This window comes from Thunnus albacares, chromosome 2, assembly GCF_914725855.1.
Source record: "Thunnus albacares chromosome 2, fThuAlb1.1, whole genome shotgun sequence".
Lineage (NCBI taxonomy): Eukaryota > Metazoa > Chordata > Actinopteri > Scombriformes > Scombridae > Thunnus > Thunnus albacares.
Genome location: NC_058107.1, coordinates 35,816,783 through 35,831,382, shown reverse-complemented (window position 1 = coordinate 35,831,382; position 14,600 = coordinate 35,816,783). Strand labels below are relative to the sequence as shown.

At 40.7% G+C, this 14,600-nt stretch overlaps 1 protein-coding gene and 2 non-coding genes across 5 annotated transcripts; 2 read left to right on the top strand and 1 right to left on the bottom strand.

Annotated features, from left to right (window-relative positions):
- Positions 1-3: 3 nt before the first annotated feature.
- Positions 4-10,542, bottom strand: cfap157 (cilia and flagella associated protein 157). 3 transcript variants are annotated; one of them, XM_044332768.1, is made up of 10 exons: positions 10,299-10,542; positions 9,319-9,590; positions 8,615-8,750; positions 8,262-8,508; positions 5,700-5,800; positions 5,141-5,291; positions 4,322-4,443; positions 3,118-3,279; positions 2,776-2,905; positions 4-96 (listed from the first exon to the last, which is right to left on the bottom strand). In XM_044332768.1, exons 1-9 carry the CDS (start codon positions 10,379-10,381, stop codon positions 2,800-2,802), a joined length of 1,380 nt encoding a protein of 459 aa, XP_044188703.1. In that variant the 5' UTR covers positions 10,382-10,542; the 3' UTR covers positions 4-96; positions 2,776-2,799. The 3 variants fall into 3 exon arrangements, with proteins under 3 accessions (XP_044188703.1, XP_044188699.1, XP_044188709.1); XM_044332764.1 differs by lacking the exon at positions 4-96 and having other exon boundaries at positions 2,759-2,905; XM_044332774.1 differs by lacking the exons at positions 4-96; positions 3,118-3,279 and having other exon boundaries at positions 2,759-2,905.
- trnac-gca lies at positions 5,337-5,408 on the top strand. Its single transcript has one exon. It is a non-coding gene; the product is annotated as a tRNA-Cys (tRNA).
- On the top strand, positions 6,787-6,858 carry trnac-gca. The gene has a single exon. It is a non-coding gene; the product is annotated as a tRNA-Cys (tRNA).
- Positions 10,543-14,600: the final 4,058 nt, after the last annotated feature.

The window sequence follows — 14,600 nt, the reverse complement described above, 5'->3', positions numbered from 1 at the left end:
GATTTCCACACTTCCCCCGTGTTCCTTCTGTGTTGTCAGTCCTCTCCTGCAGCGTCTTTTATTATCCTCTGTCCGTCCAGGACCCCGCCTCTCCTGCTGTAAAACTCAAATGATTTTTAAACGGTGGTGACAGTTCAAAGTGAGCAGACTGTCATGGTTGAACAGTCTGACCTTCGGCCTCAGCTTGGTCCAACGTTTTGTAAACACTGCTGAGACCGTCACATTTTTATCTGCAGTAGTTATGATTAAGTCTGGTCTCTCTAATGAGTTCACTGTAACAGCAGCTGTACTCCATACATGTATTATGACATATACAACTAGTCTGCTTGGAACAATAATGTAGGTCTGGTGTGGTTTTTCCACAAAAAAGTTTAAAAAAATACATATAATTAATTTAATAACTGGACAAAAGATGCCTCCTCCTACACTCTCAGTCTACGTGCACCAGAGGCTTCAAGTTTCCATCATCATTGGTTTCCAAACTAGTTGAGATATCACAAATCCTGCTCGTAGGCCCTCCCCCTAAACAATGGACTTTCAATGAGCACAGAGGAACTTTCCACTTTCAGCGGATGGATGTGAAAACAGGGTCAGCAGATAAATCTGAGGGGTCGTGAGATGATTAATGGGAGCGAAAAGAACAAAAAACAAAGTTCTGATACACAAATCTGTTTTCAGTTTTTGGACTTTTTCTCTAATCTTTGATTTTTGGTGAAATGTTGCATCATTTGAACATTTATTGAAATGAAAGCATGTGAGAAAAAAAAATCACTATTTGGTGGAGCTGTTAACAACTCATAGACATGTGAAATGTGACCCCGACTACACACTGCTTTTTGTAAGACGTCAAAAGCCAAAAAGGTTTGAAACCACTGGTTTCATCTTTAACAATGTGTTGTATTTTAAAAGCTTGTTATATTATCCATTGTGTCAAATATTCATCTGAAAACTAACTAAAGCTGTTAAATTAATGTAGTGGAGTAGAAAGTACAATATTTCCCTCTGAAATGTAGAAAGTAGCATCACATGGAAATACTCAAGTAAAGTACAAATACCTCAAAACTGTACTTAAGTAAATGTACTTAGTTACTTTCACCACTGGTAACTAAGTACATTTACTCAAGTACTACAATGTTGAATGAGATTTTGAATGCAGGACTTTTACATGTAATTGGGTATTTTTTCGATGAGGTATTTCTACTTTAAAGTAAAAAGGAGGGTAAAGCTTGACATATAGTCATTAACTCTACGGAAAAAAATAGTAAAGAATGTAGTCTATTATTTTTTTGCTTTTTTTCTGCAAAAAGACCAAATATTTACTTGACCTATATCAGTTTTCACTCCACTGTCACACAAACTATGACTTTAACATTAAACAGCTGTGTCTAAATTATCATATTTAAAACTTATCATAAATGAATCAATAACAGAACTACAATTGTGATAATTGATTAATCGTTTTTAAGTCATTTATCAAGAATAAAATGCAACATTTCCTGGTTCCGGCTCATCTAATGTGAGGATTTGTTGCTTTCCTCTGTTTTATATCATCTTGAACTAAAATAGTTTTGGTTCTGGGAAAAAGTGAAGAGTGATGAGTCCACAGATGAATCCCAATAGTAAAATAATTTTGCAATCAGAAAATGTGCAAAACATTGACCAGCTACAGCGTTTCCTCTAGGCTGAGTGGTTCAGCCTGGTGGGGAAACAACAGATGTGACTTTTCTTGGTCTTGACAAGCTGCAGCATTTATTAACTGACACATCGTAGTCTGAACCGAACGTTTACTGCCAGACTGACAACTTCCTAACGACAACTAACGTTAAAAGTAAAATTAGGCTTTGCTGCCTGCTTCCCGACTCATTTTAAAAAAGACGAGAGAGAGAGAGAGAGAGAAGAGAAAGAGCACCAGCGAGAGTGTGTGTGTAAGTGAGAGAGAGAGAGAGGGAGCGAGAGAAAAGAGAGAGAGAGAGCACCAGCAAGAGTGTGTGTGTGTGAGAGAGAGAGAAAGAGCGAGAGAGAGAGAGCGAGAGAGAGAGCGAGAGTGAGTGGGTGTAAGTGAGAGAGAGAGAGAGCGAGATAGAGAGCGAGCAAGAGAGACAAAAGAGAAAGAAAGAGAGCACCAGCGAGAGAGAGAGTGTGTGTGTGTGTGTAAGTGAGAGAGAGAGAGAGAGAGCAGCAGTGGTCGAGCGAGCTAGAGAGTGAATGAAGAGAGGGAGCGCTGGTAGCGAGAAAGCTGGTGAATCAGATGGATAAAACATTATTTTCTGATTGTTTCACAGCAGTTACGTTTCATAAGACAAATAAACACGCTCACACCCCCCCACACACACACCTCTGCTCAACCCTGCTGCTGAACGCTGCACCATCTGATTTGGTCTGAATACGGCCGTACCTTACCGCTGACCTTTCCCTCTGCTCTGCTCACATTCACCGTCACTTTTCTGACGCTCGCTCTCTCGCTTAACCACTCGCTCGCTACCTGCAGTTTCTCAGGCAACAACACAGATGTTGACTCGCGTTTCGAAACAGCACTACTCAGAGGCTCCCAAATGCTTTTGATTTCCAAACTTAATGATATTTGGCGTTATTTTTGGCATTTAAAAAATATTTTTTGGCCTGGCGGAGGTACTCGTTGTACTATTATAGGGGAAACACTGAGCTACAAATATATACTAACAGGTCATCAGTCAGGATAGAAGCAACCAGCAGGATTACAGTAATTTAAGATTTCATTTTGAAAAAGGAGGCAGCCAGATTGAAAATGTTCATCACTCTTTATCGCTCACTGGATTCGGTTCAGCAGTCTACAGAGGTGGACGCTTCTGCGGCTGAATCTTCCCGCTGAGCAGCTGGAGCAGCAGACAGAACGTCAGAGCCGGATGTTTTCTGACTGCAGAGTTTCCTGAGGGACGGACACAGCAGCAGCATTAATATAACCAACACATTTATATGAAAAAAAAAAAGACTGTACAGACGCACCAGCAGCTCTGTGAGGCTCCACTGAGACGCAGGAGCGTTTTGAGCTAAATGATAAAGTCAGCGTGCCGACGTGATCGCAGTGACGATGCTAACACGTGGATGTTCAAACGCTTGAGCTTCCACGTCATATCGCACCTGTTCAGAGGCGTTTTGTTGCTGCTCCCGGACGGAGCGGCTGCCGTCCTGGAGGCGGTTGGTTTGATGTTCCACCTGGGCCGCGGTATGAGGCCGAGGTCGCCCGGCCTGTATTTGGCCATGAGGAACTGGGGACTTTTTAACCACTTCAGGGTCTCTGGGCTGTGAAGGAGAGACAGGTTGATGGGAACGGGACCAGACATGAAGTTCTGCTCCGTCTATACAAGTTTGAGGTTTTCAGTCAGGTGTCCTTCGCTACTTTTCAGACACTCTGACAGCTGTTATTACTGGTTTATTTTGTAGAATCCAATTTTAGGTTCAATATAAGCTCATAAAATATCATCAATATCATTTTTCTTTCTGTCTTAACTTTCTTTCTCCCCTCAGTATCCTCCTCTTCTTTATTTAAAGGAAGGATGTTGGAGTATAAATAGTCATAAAAATGCTTTTTGTGACGTACATTTGCAACATACCAAGTGAAAGCAGAACATTTAACACAGAGACACAGAAGAGGTCTTAGGTAACATTAAACTTAGTGAAATATTGTCTGACTTCAAGCAGCTGTCAATCAACGCCCACACAGCAGACATCAAAGCTACTATAAGTCCTCAAGTCTTATTAATGGAGGAATAATTTCCAAAATGACCACCAACACACTTATTTAGAGATTGAGACCATAATGACTGGTGGAAAACAAAGATTGACTCGGTATTTCTAGAGAGAAGTTGAGGCTTTTTGAACGGGAGGCCGTTGGTGGCACTTTAAAGTATCACACTGGCTTCAGCTGCAAGCTGTAGTAGTTGCCGCTTGCTACAGAAGAACAGGAAGTGGACCGAGACCCTCCTTTTCAGGTTGTCATGGGTCAGTTGTTTAGTCCAGAGTGTGACTCACAGCTTTCACACCGACACAAACAGACAAACATGCCAATAAAAAGTTTTAACCGAACCGAACAGATTGGGTTTGAACCTTCAGACTCGAACAGAACAGTTTGATTTTAGAGAGGAGTGCTTTGTTATTTGTATATTTCGATTGAGACCAGAGCACAGTTGATCTGGCACGATCCAAAGGTCAGCAGGACTCTGATCCAACTAATCTGGGGAAACAGCTGGAATGTGTTCTGGGTTTTTCTAAACAGGAAATCAGCAGAGTTCACACCACTGCTGATACATAACACTGAGTATCCAGAGGAGAGTGATTCCAGTACCTCGGTGGTTCGGGCTCAGTGACTTTATAGAGGGCGCAGCCTATTCCCTCGAGGGCACTACTCTCCAAGATCTCCAGCAGCCTCTGCATCGTCTGCTCAGTCTTAGACGTCCACTCGGACTTCTGAGGGTGACAGAGACGACATTAGAGTGGAAACAAGCTGTGAACATGAAGTATGAAATCTGGCTTTTGTTAATTTGTTAAGCAACAGTTAACTATTTACACGTCCAACAGACACGTGACATGTTTCTCTAAACCTGACTCATGTAAGCCTGATATTCACTCTTCTTTTAGCTCTGTTTTCGGTCTACGCTGACTCCTGAGGGAAACATTTGGCTGGTCTACAGCTAACAAATGTCTGTTTACCGGAATAAGGAGCCCAAAGGAAAACATCATTCCTTCTGTTCAGATGAAGGAAGTTGGCACTAAAAGATTTGAAAGATATTGACTTGATTTGACTAATTTGGACGATTTTGCCCGCCCATCACTTACACTGAAACTGCATTATGAAGGGGTCTCTTAACGGCCAGTATGAACAGGAAGAATGATTACAGCAAGAAAAAATGTTGGCACCTGACTACTGTTTTTAAGACAGACTTGAAAAACTGCGAACCCGTCATCCTTTAAGCTCCCTGTTTGTCTGAGCAGCGGGAGGTTAATGGGATGTCTGACCTTCCTAGATTAAAAACCAGCTTAATTGGACCATTAAGCAGTAAGTCGTCTTCACTCTCTGAAGTCCGGCTTCCACAGCCTATAAGGTTTTATTCCAGACAGTTAGACCCTGCAGCAGAAGCTGTGACACTATGCTCTGTGTTTTTACCTCCAGGATATGTCTGAGAATAACGACCGAGTCCTGAATGTCGGTCTCCAGCTGCTTCTTCCTGATCGTCTCCTCCCTCAGCTTCTTCCCCAGCTGATCTGCCTCGAGAGTTTTTTGACGGAGCTGCTCGGACACCGAGGTCAGGTCCTGCCTGAAAACACGGTAGCAGGATAACTGACGGGATGACGGACAGGTGGGGGGTATAGCTCAGCGGTAGAGCATTTGACTGCAGATCAAGAGGTCTCCGGTTCAAGTCCGGATGCCCCCTGAATCAGATTTATATATATATATACTAGTGCGGTGCTGCTGCTTCAACACATAGAGAGATGAATGACTGTTGATGTGAGGTGTGAATGAGTATAAACAACAACATGAAAGAAACTAACAACCTGTATACACATAAATAATAAGTACTCTAATAGCAAATAAAGGTTCTTTTAATAAAATTTATATGAAAATGGTTTAGATATTTACTTTCTTCAAATGCACTTTATGTGGCAGCGAATAGGAATGCGGATAAATTATGAGACTTATTTACTGAGAGCAGAAAGAGTTTCACCTGAGAGTCTGTATCAGGGTTTCCTGGTCTGATGAGGTGGTCTTGTAGTGGTGTAGCTCAGCGCTCAGCCACTGACACTTCTGCATCAGCTGCTCCAGCTCCTGAGGAACGAGAGACCATGAATATTTTTGGTGACTTTTCTTTTTTTTTAAACTCTACTGTGAACTTTGCGTGTTTGTTTGCAAGTTGACAGATGCTTCCTCTATCCAAAGATCAGCTGATTAGAATTTGCTGATGTTTTAAATCTGCCATCAGAAGAGTAAATACATTCTTTGCCACAACAAAGACTAAAGGGCTGATGAAAGAATAATAATGAGTAGAAACGGTAAATAAGATGCTATGACAGCTGCAGCTTTTTGTGCCTTTGTTTCAGATGTTCTCAGATGCAGGTTCGACATTCGTCACCTGGGGATGAAGAGGAATCCTGCTCAGACCTTAAAGATTTTACAGGTCCAGTGAGACAAAAGTATTAGTAATAAAAAAAATAGCGGTGGAGAGGAAGAGGAGATGGATTTAAGAAAAATGACAAATCAGTTGTGACAGATTGAAATAGAAATGATTCAACTTTCAGTTTCTAGTGACGCATGTTTCTGCCCGTACAAAGGCTACAGCTCTGCAATCTTAGCGAGTCGCCTACGTTCGCCTCCGTTTCAGCGACAGGTGAAGGTTCACTGATGAAGAAGAATCCTGTTCTCTGCACGGATGTAAAGATACAAAGAAACTCCTCACTGGATATGGAAAACAGTGTACGTTCCCTCCTCAATGTGAGCTGAGATGTGAGAGAAAATACTTTTGACAAGCTGCACATGAATGTAGGTCGGGTGGCTTTTATCACATGTTCTCACCTTCAGTTTGCTCACCTGCTGCATGTTACAAACAACAGATGATCAGCCTAAAACCTCACATAGCCTGCAGTAATCCAATATATCCTGTAAAGTTGTACAGATAAGCTCAAGGTAGCTGAATGTAAAGCAAAAACTTTCTCTTAACTGAACTGGACCTCGATCCAGTTTTATGCTGTTTCTGTCACCGACAGTGAGGCCAGACCCCGTCTGAAACCTGAACAGTGACGGGCTGACCAGAAGGTGGGGGTATAGCTCAGTGGTAGAGCATTTGACTGCAGATCAAGAGGTCTCCGGTTCAAATCCGGATGCCCCCTGAGTGAATGCTGCTTTATAAAAAGGCAGTACATTTTCACCCATCAGTGGCTTAAAATGTCTGTTTACCTCCAGCGTCCTGAATCTTCCACAGTTTGTTTCATGAGCTACATACAGTGTGAATGTAACCTTCAACTCTGTCACATATCCTAAAGTAACATCAGGTTAACTAAGTTGACTGAACGTGTACAAAATAGGTCTTAAAATGTAACTGTAACTGTAACTAAATGTATGTAACTGTCATTTTACATTGTCCTGACTGTGGAGTCCACTAAAAGATGAGAAATGAGGGGAACTTTTGTCTTTAAACACGTCGTTTAAGTGTCTCCACAGACAGGAGATCATCAGCGTACCTATGCAAAGTTATAGGACTGAAGCCTAAAGACCTTACAGAAACATGAACATTATTCTTTTAAATAGGACTTTAAATTTGAATTATTTACCACCAATAGATTTAAGTAAAACTGCAAAAAAAATAAAGCAACATTTAGTTACAGTTAGGATTTGATCTGCCGTCACTCTCTGATCTCGCTGACAACAAGACGTAACACGGCTGTTGTTGTCTTAGTTGTTTTAACTTATGGATTTTATTTCTGACTGTTTATACTGTGGTTTGTGTGTGTGTGTGTGTGTGTGTGTGTGTGTGTGTGTGTGTGTGTGTGATTGTCTTCTATGCTGTTTCTCTCTAGAAAGCCCACGGTGCACCTACCTTGAAAAGTTCTATATGAATACATTTATAATTACTATCATTATTTACAGATCCTCCTCACTCATGTAAATATCCAGAATCTCTGAATATTTACATATTTTTCACTTCTAAAGTTTTCCTGCTGGACACCAGATGTCTCCTCCTTCACTGTAAAGTTCATTCTCAGTGTTTGTGCAACTGGAGGCTTCGAGTTTCCGCATCACATTCGTGTGATGTGGAAGTTGCATACTGAATCAGGATTGGCTCAACTAGTTGTGATGTCACAAATCCTGCTCGTAGGTACGCGTATTAACTGAGATTTAAGGTGAACTCAGAGAAACTTTCCTCTCCAAACTCTGCACATACATCATTCTGCACAGAGAAGAGAACAACATCAAACTGAAGGAACAAGAAGAAAAACACATTTTTGAGTTTTAAATCAATTTTGGAAATGTTAAATTATTGTAAAAACAATTCTTGAATTGTTTAGATAGATACTAAACCACAGGAATATATATATATATTTTTTTAGCAAGACCAATAAAAGAAAATCTCAGAGATTCAGAGGCCAGAGGAACAGCTGATAGACAGGAAGTTCAACGCCCGGTGGATCTGATTAGAAATCCAGCAGGAATCAAAGACTTTCACGTCATCTTTAAAACATAACGTCTGCTCAACAGCGGACACTGTGGCCACGAGAAGCTTAACATGTCTCACCGTCTTGTCATTGAGGCTCTCCAGTTGAACCCGACTGAGAGTTTCCTTCAATCTGTCAATCTTCGAGCGAAGGTCACGGTCTGCCCACTGCAGCCTATCTTTCTCCTGCAAGAGGGCCACGTTCTCCCTCAGCAGGAACTGCAGCCTCTCCATCTTCTCTTCATGCTGAGCCCTCTCCTTCTGAAGAGCATATGAAATCCTTTCCTGGAGGGAGATCTCCATGTCGTCCTGAACCTCGTACATGACGCTGTTGTTGGAGGACGACAGGAGGTGATGAATAAGGAGAAGAGTATTATAAATAGTCTTGCAGACACAATGATGACTGTCAGTTTTAACTCTGTCCTAGTCTTTACTTTTCTCTTTCAAGCTCTGCATCCTCCTTCAGGCTGTTGATGGCAGCTTCATGCTCCTCCTTCTGAATGACCTGCTGCTCCTTCAGAGACTCAATGTCGGACATCAGCTGCTCCTTCTCTGCCTCAAACTTTAAAGCTGAGGAGAGGAGAGGATAGGAGAGGAGAGGAAACAAGGAGAGGAGAGGAGAGGAAACAAGGAGAGGAAACAAGGAGAGGAAAGGAGAGGAAACAAGGAGAGGAAAGGAGAGGAAACAAGGAGAGGAGAGGAGAGGAGAGGAGAGGAGAGGAGAGGAAACAAGGAGAGGAGAGGAGAGAAGACGAGAGAAGAGGAGAGGAGAGGAGAGGAGAGGAGAGGAAACAAGGAGAGGAGAGGAGAGGAGAGGAGAGGAGAGGAGAGGAGAGGAAACAAGGAGAGGAAACAAGAGAGGAGAGGAGAGGAAACAAGGAGAGGAGAGGAGAGGAAACAAGGCAAGGAGAGGAGCAGAGAGGAGAGAAGAGGAGAGGAGAGGAAACAAGGAGAGGAAACAAGGAGAGGAAACAAGGAGAGGAGAGGAGAGGAAAAGAGAGGAGAGGAGAGGAAACAAGGAGAGGATCCTGCTTCATATGTGGAAACAGAACAAACCTTCCATCTCTAAAATATGTAAGGCCCTTAGCAGAGTTAGTGTCTGGCTCCACCCGTCCAACCGCAGGAGAACAGAACTCACCCTGCACCGCGCTCTGTGAGTTCAATTCACTCATCTGGTCCTGAAGCTCCTGCGTCAGCTGGCTGTGCTGCATCTTCAGCGCCTCTCTGTCCTGTTCAGCCACCTTCTGCTGACTCTCCAGCTGCTCCGACAGCTTTTCCACCTCCTTCTCTGTTGCAGCCTTGGAGTGTTTCAGGTACTCGATGATGTCGTTCTTGTCAGTCTCCAGAGTTTTGTACTGAGAGACAAACTTCTTGTTCTCCTTTTCCAGCTCGCCACATTTAAGCTGACATCTGCAGGATGAAGAGGGACGCTCCGGTTCAAGGGTGATTAAAGTATTTAGTATAAAATGATAACCGCATTAAGTTTTCTTCGGTTATGTCAATATTGAGGTGAAATACACTGTAGTAATAACTCTGGAGAAGGCATGAAACTGACATTAACACAGTGAAAAACAGCTTTTCCTTTAAAAAGATATAAAAATAAAAGACAGCGTTGATTGATTTAAATACTGAAATAAAGAGTTTGAGGGCTGGAAGTAGAGCTGCAATATTTTGTTTATTATTCAGTGTCAATGAACAGAAAATGAACTGTCAACTGTTTGAAAATCCTTTTATAATTTCAAATCATCAAGCAGAAAAGCCAAACATGCACTGATGGATTATTTCATAATTTCAGTAATTACTTAACAGTAATTAAGGTTACATATGTTTAACATGTTGGCAGTGACAGTTAATGTAAAGATATGTGGTTTATAGGGCCGTTTACAGCGGCACAAACCTAACTACTAGCATTTAGCGCTTTACCTTTACCTTTGCATTTAACGTCAGCATTTTACCTTTTTTTGTCTAAGTTTGAAAGACAAAACTATATTAACACATAGTTGTTCATTTACTTGCATGATTTTGTGTTTTAAGAAACTACAATAACAGATATATTTCCCCTTAAAAGAGCAGCAGAGCTGTGTAACGTTAGCTAACGCTAACTGTTAGCAGTCTTACCTCTCCAGCTGCTCATCCAAATATTGAATTTGTTTTAAATATAAGGACCTCTCTCTGTCTTCAGAACTGATTATATCCTCCATTATGACGGATTTTTGCTCTTTCCTGTAGTATTTTTGTTGGCTTCGTTGGGTTTATTCTTACTTTTCTAAATAAGACAAGTTCATAAATCAATTTAGCTGAAACCACACCATGTTGTTGCCAGGGGATGCTGCCTTCAGGGACTGCTGGTAAAGTTCGACACTTTTCAAAAATAAATATCAATTAAAGGACAGGTTCACAATTTTTCAATTCTGTCTTAAAACAACAGTCAGGTGTCCATATGAACAGTGAAACAAGTTTTCCTCACTGTAATCATTCCTCCTGTTCATACTGGATATTAAAAGATCCCTTTCAATGTAAGTGACAGGGGACAAAATCCACATTATGTCTACACAGTCATTTAGTGCAAAAATGTATTTAAAATTGAAATATGAGGCTTCAACAGAGGGACTTTGGCACTAAAAAGACTGTAACGTTGAAAGATATATACTTGATTCATATTAGCTTCAGATAATTTTTTAAATACATTTTTTCACAGAAGGAGGACTGTGGATTTTGTCCCCCATCACTTCCATTGTAAGGTCATTATGAAGGGATCTTCTAATGGTCAGTATGAACAGGAGGAATGATTACAGCAAGAAAAACATGTTTTAATATTCATTTGGGCTCCAGACTGTTGTTTTAAGACAGACTTGAAGCGCCTCCTGGAGGTCAGGAGGACGAGTCTCTTCAGGCGGTAGAGCTGCTGCTGTTGGCCTTTTTGACCCGGGTGGAGGTGTTGATGGTCCATTCTGACCCATTGATGCCCATGGTCATCATGTTTCAGACCATGGTCGCCATGGTCGCACAGCCTGCACTGTTTTAGGTTTACTTAGTTTTTATTTCCATGTCATGCCAAAATATATATATTACCATTACATGTCAAACATCAAGAATATATGACATCTTTTGGTGACAAATACACAAAACCTTTGGAAACCATTGATTTGATTTTGAGATGGACTTGAGCTAAAAGAAATCCACATAAACAAATGTGTACATCTAATTTCAGTTTATGTGCAAAAAAAACCCCAGAATAAATTGTACCTCAATTAACATATAAAGGGATTTTATCCTCATCTTCCAGGTTTTCTCCAACTGGCTAATTTAAATGTCTTGCATGTAAATAGTTTAATATGTGCATCATCTATGTCTTAAAAAAGTTTTGCCAAGTATGACGAACAACAGTCCAAATATATTCAATTATTTGTAATGTAAGAGAAAGAAAATGAGCTCATTTTTCAAATTTGAAAACCTGAAACCATCAAATTTTAGGCATTTTTACTTTAAAAAAGGACCTAAATGAAGAATCAGTTATGATTTTCTGTTGATCAACTGTTTAATCTCACAAACTATCAAATGGTGCAGCCACTGAAAAGACAAGGATACAGTTGTTTTTACTGAATAAACCAAAGAGCTTTGTTACCAACAAAGTATGATAAATGATGGACAGAACATTAGGCTACAGGTAATTAGGGCCGCAGCCTTCACACCTGATGAGTCGGGGGGAAAAAACTTTCCAAAGTAAGAAAGTCTGCCAGTAGATAGAAATTATATCTGCCTGCTAATTTCCAAACACATTCACAGGTGATATCTAACTAACACAATTCAAATTTGCTTTATTGGCATGAATGTCACAACAACAATATCACCAAAGCATCAAGAGTCAATGAAACAAAATAACATTAACATAACATTAAGATTGATATATATTAACTATATATAGTCTATCTACGTATCTATGTATATACCGTATATCCTATGCATAGTTAAATTGTTAAATTACAGAGTTGAACTTGTTAAGTAAATGTTCATTATTTATAATAATAATAATAATTTCAGTATAAATATTGGGCTAAATTAGTGTTTGCTGCAAAAATGCTAATAGAAGCATTTGATGTACACACACTCACACACAGACACACACACACACACACACTCACTCACACACACACACTCACACACAGACACACACACACACACACTCACTCACACACACACACACACACACACACTTCACTAGCACCCCTAAGAATCATTGAAGAGAAGAGTAAAGTTTTAATTTTGCAGTCAGTCATTTTGACATCAGTGACCCCCCCCCCCAAATCACAGTCCAGCTGGACTCTGATCCTCTGGAGACTCTTCATCACTATGACAGTCTTACCAAAACCACTATTGTATTTTCCACAGACATGCTGTATCCATTTCATATTTCATATAAATGCCTCTTCCTGTCAGCTGACTCTTTAGCTGAACCCATGTTCCAGTAAGGATGGTCTCCCACCTCCACCTCCCAGCTGTGTTTCCCTGAGCTGGAGCCCTCAGAGCCCAGACGATTGGTATAATTAGCGCCTCTATCTGGATTGTCAGGGAGCTGCTGCTTCGGGTGTCCATGTGTCACACTGGTCAGATCACCAGAGAGATAGAGATGAAGATATGCAGTGTTTGGGTCCAGAATAACACTTTGTTTGGCCGCATCTATCAGCGCTCCTGAGACCAGCTGTGGATCTGACAGTGAGTACTGGGATCTGGCTCTGGTCTGAGTGGGTTTATAACTGCTGAGGAATGAAGGCACGTTGTCTTTCTGCAGGTCTTCTTCAGCAGCAGAGAGGAAAGATCTGCTCCTGAATCCTCTTCATCTCTCTGCTGATAGTCTTCCCCTTCTACTCCTTCTTCCTCCCTCAGAGCTGCCAGTCTGGACTCATCTTCCTCTTTCAGGAACTGGTGGAGCTTGTTGCTTCTCTGTGGACAACAGCTGCTTCTTGGAGTGTTTAAACATTTCATTGTATGTTTCCGTCACTTCTTTGTATTTGTCCCTTTTGTCCTGTAGAGACTTAAACAGGACCCACTGTGACTTCCTCTTTCTCCTCTTCTTTTTCTGTCTCAGATGATCCAGCTTTTTGTCTCCAGCAAAGGAGGCAGCTTGATATCTAAATGATCTTTCCATGCTATGTAACTCTGTCACCAGCAGATGGCGTTGCAAGCATGTCTTTTAGAACAAAATGTTTTTACTCGAAACTCAGTGAAGTACAGCACATTGTAAGCTTTCTTAAATGTCATTTTAGTGTCATCAAATATGAGAAATAAAAGGTGAAATGGCCACATACTATCATCTTTTTCTTCCTTTCCACTCAAGAATGAATAAAAATGTTACAGCTCATAGAAATTCTACAAACCTGAAACTTTTGTCCTCTAGTGAGGAGCGAACGCTTCACCTTTAACATAGCATATTATAGGTGAAACTGTTTTATTTATTCTTCATTTGAGCTGTTCTGTGTTGCACAGCTTGCTGCTACCATCTATTGCACGGCTCAAATGTTACGCTGCAATAAAGGAATAGAGGTGGAATAATGAGTGACAGTTTATATTAAGTCCAACTGGCAAAAAGTACTTAAGATTTTATTTTGTGAGTAGTTTTTAAACAAAATGAAGCAAAATTCTGTATTATTTGCAAAGGTTCATTTTTCATCCTTTTACAAACAGTATATATGCAAACAACACTAGTGATACAGAGAACAATATTTAGGAAATATAATATGTGGCGGCTGATTTTGTCGATCAATGATGTCACTGGTTTGCATTTTTACAGTGAAATATTTGTGGCATAAAGTGTTTGGCAGGAGATTCACATCTCCAGGAGGAACCAATGAGTGTCACAGACAGACTGGGGACAGGAAGTGTTGAAGAACAGACTTTTGATCTGTTCTTAGAATTTGATGACAGTAAGAAAAATACAGAATATCTCCGGCATCATCCTTTAATTTAAAGTGAATATTGTTAAACAGAACATCAAGTGATGATGCACCACTGGGATTATAAAGTGGATTACCTTTGACATCATGTCACAGAAAAAGTCTGCTCATCATGAGTGAACTAATTTAATGTTAGTTCAAATCATAGTTCAGGAACTGCTCTCAGTCTTTACTGTTGATCTTCTTCGCAGAAGAAACACAAGTACTGTATTTGTAGGTAGATATACTTCAGTAGGATGAGCTCTTGCAAATACAGAATGAAACGGAGTATTTGCAAGTAGTGGTTTAATTCCCCCCTGAGGACACATTATTGTCAAAACTAAAGCAAAGTCTTTAAAAAACACAGCAGAGCAGATATACTGCCCCCTGCAGGCTGCTCTGAGTCACTGTGTCATTAAAAACAATTCAAATCTGACAAGTGCAACTGGATGACAATCAATTAATCAATTAACAACAGTTAACACATCCA

Excerpts from the sequence above, each read along its gene's own strand:
- cfap157 (XM_044332768.1), bottom strand. The coding sequence starts at position 10,381 with ATGGAGGATATAATCAGTTCTGAAGACAGAGAGAGGTCCTTATATTTA. Across the intron at positions 5,801-8,261 it reads AGAGCCTCAATGACAAGACG|GAGCTGGAGCAGCTGATGCA; the intron begins GTGAGACATGTT and ends CTCGTTCCTCAG. Across the intron at positions 4,444-5,140 it reads TTCTCAGACATATCCTGGAG|AAGTCCGAGTGGACGTCTAA; the intron begins GTAAAAACACAG and ends TGTCACCCTCAG.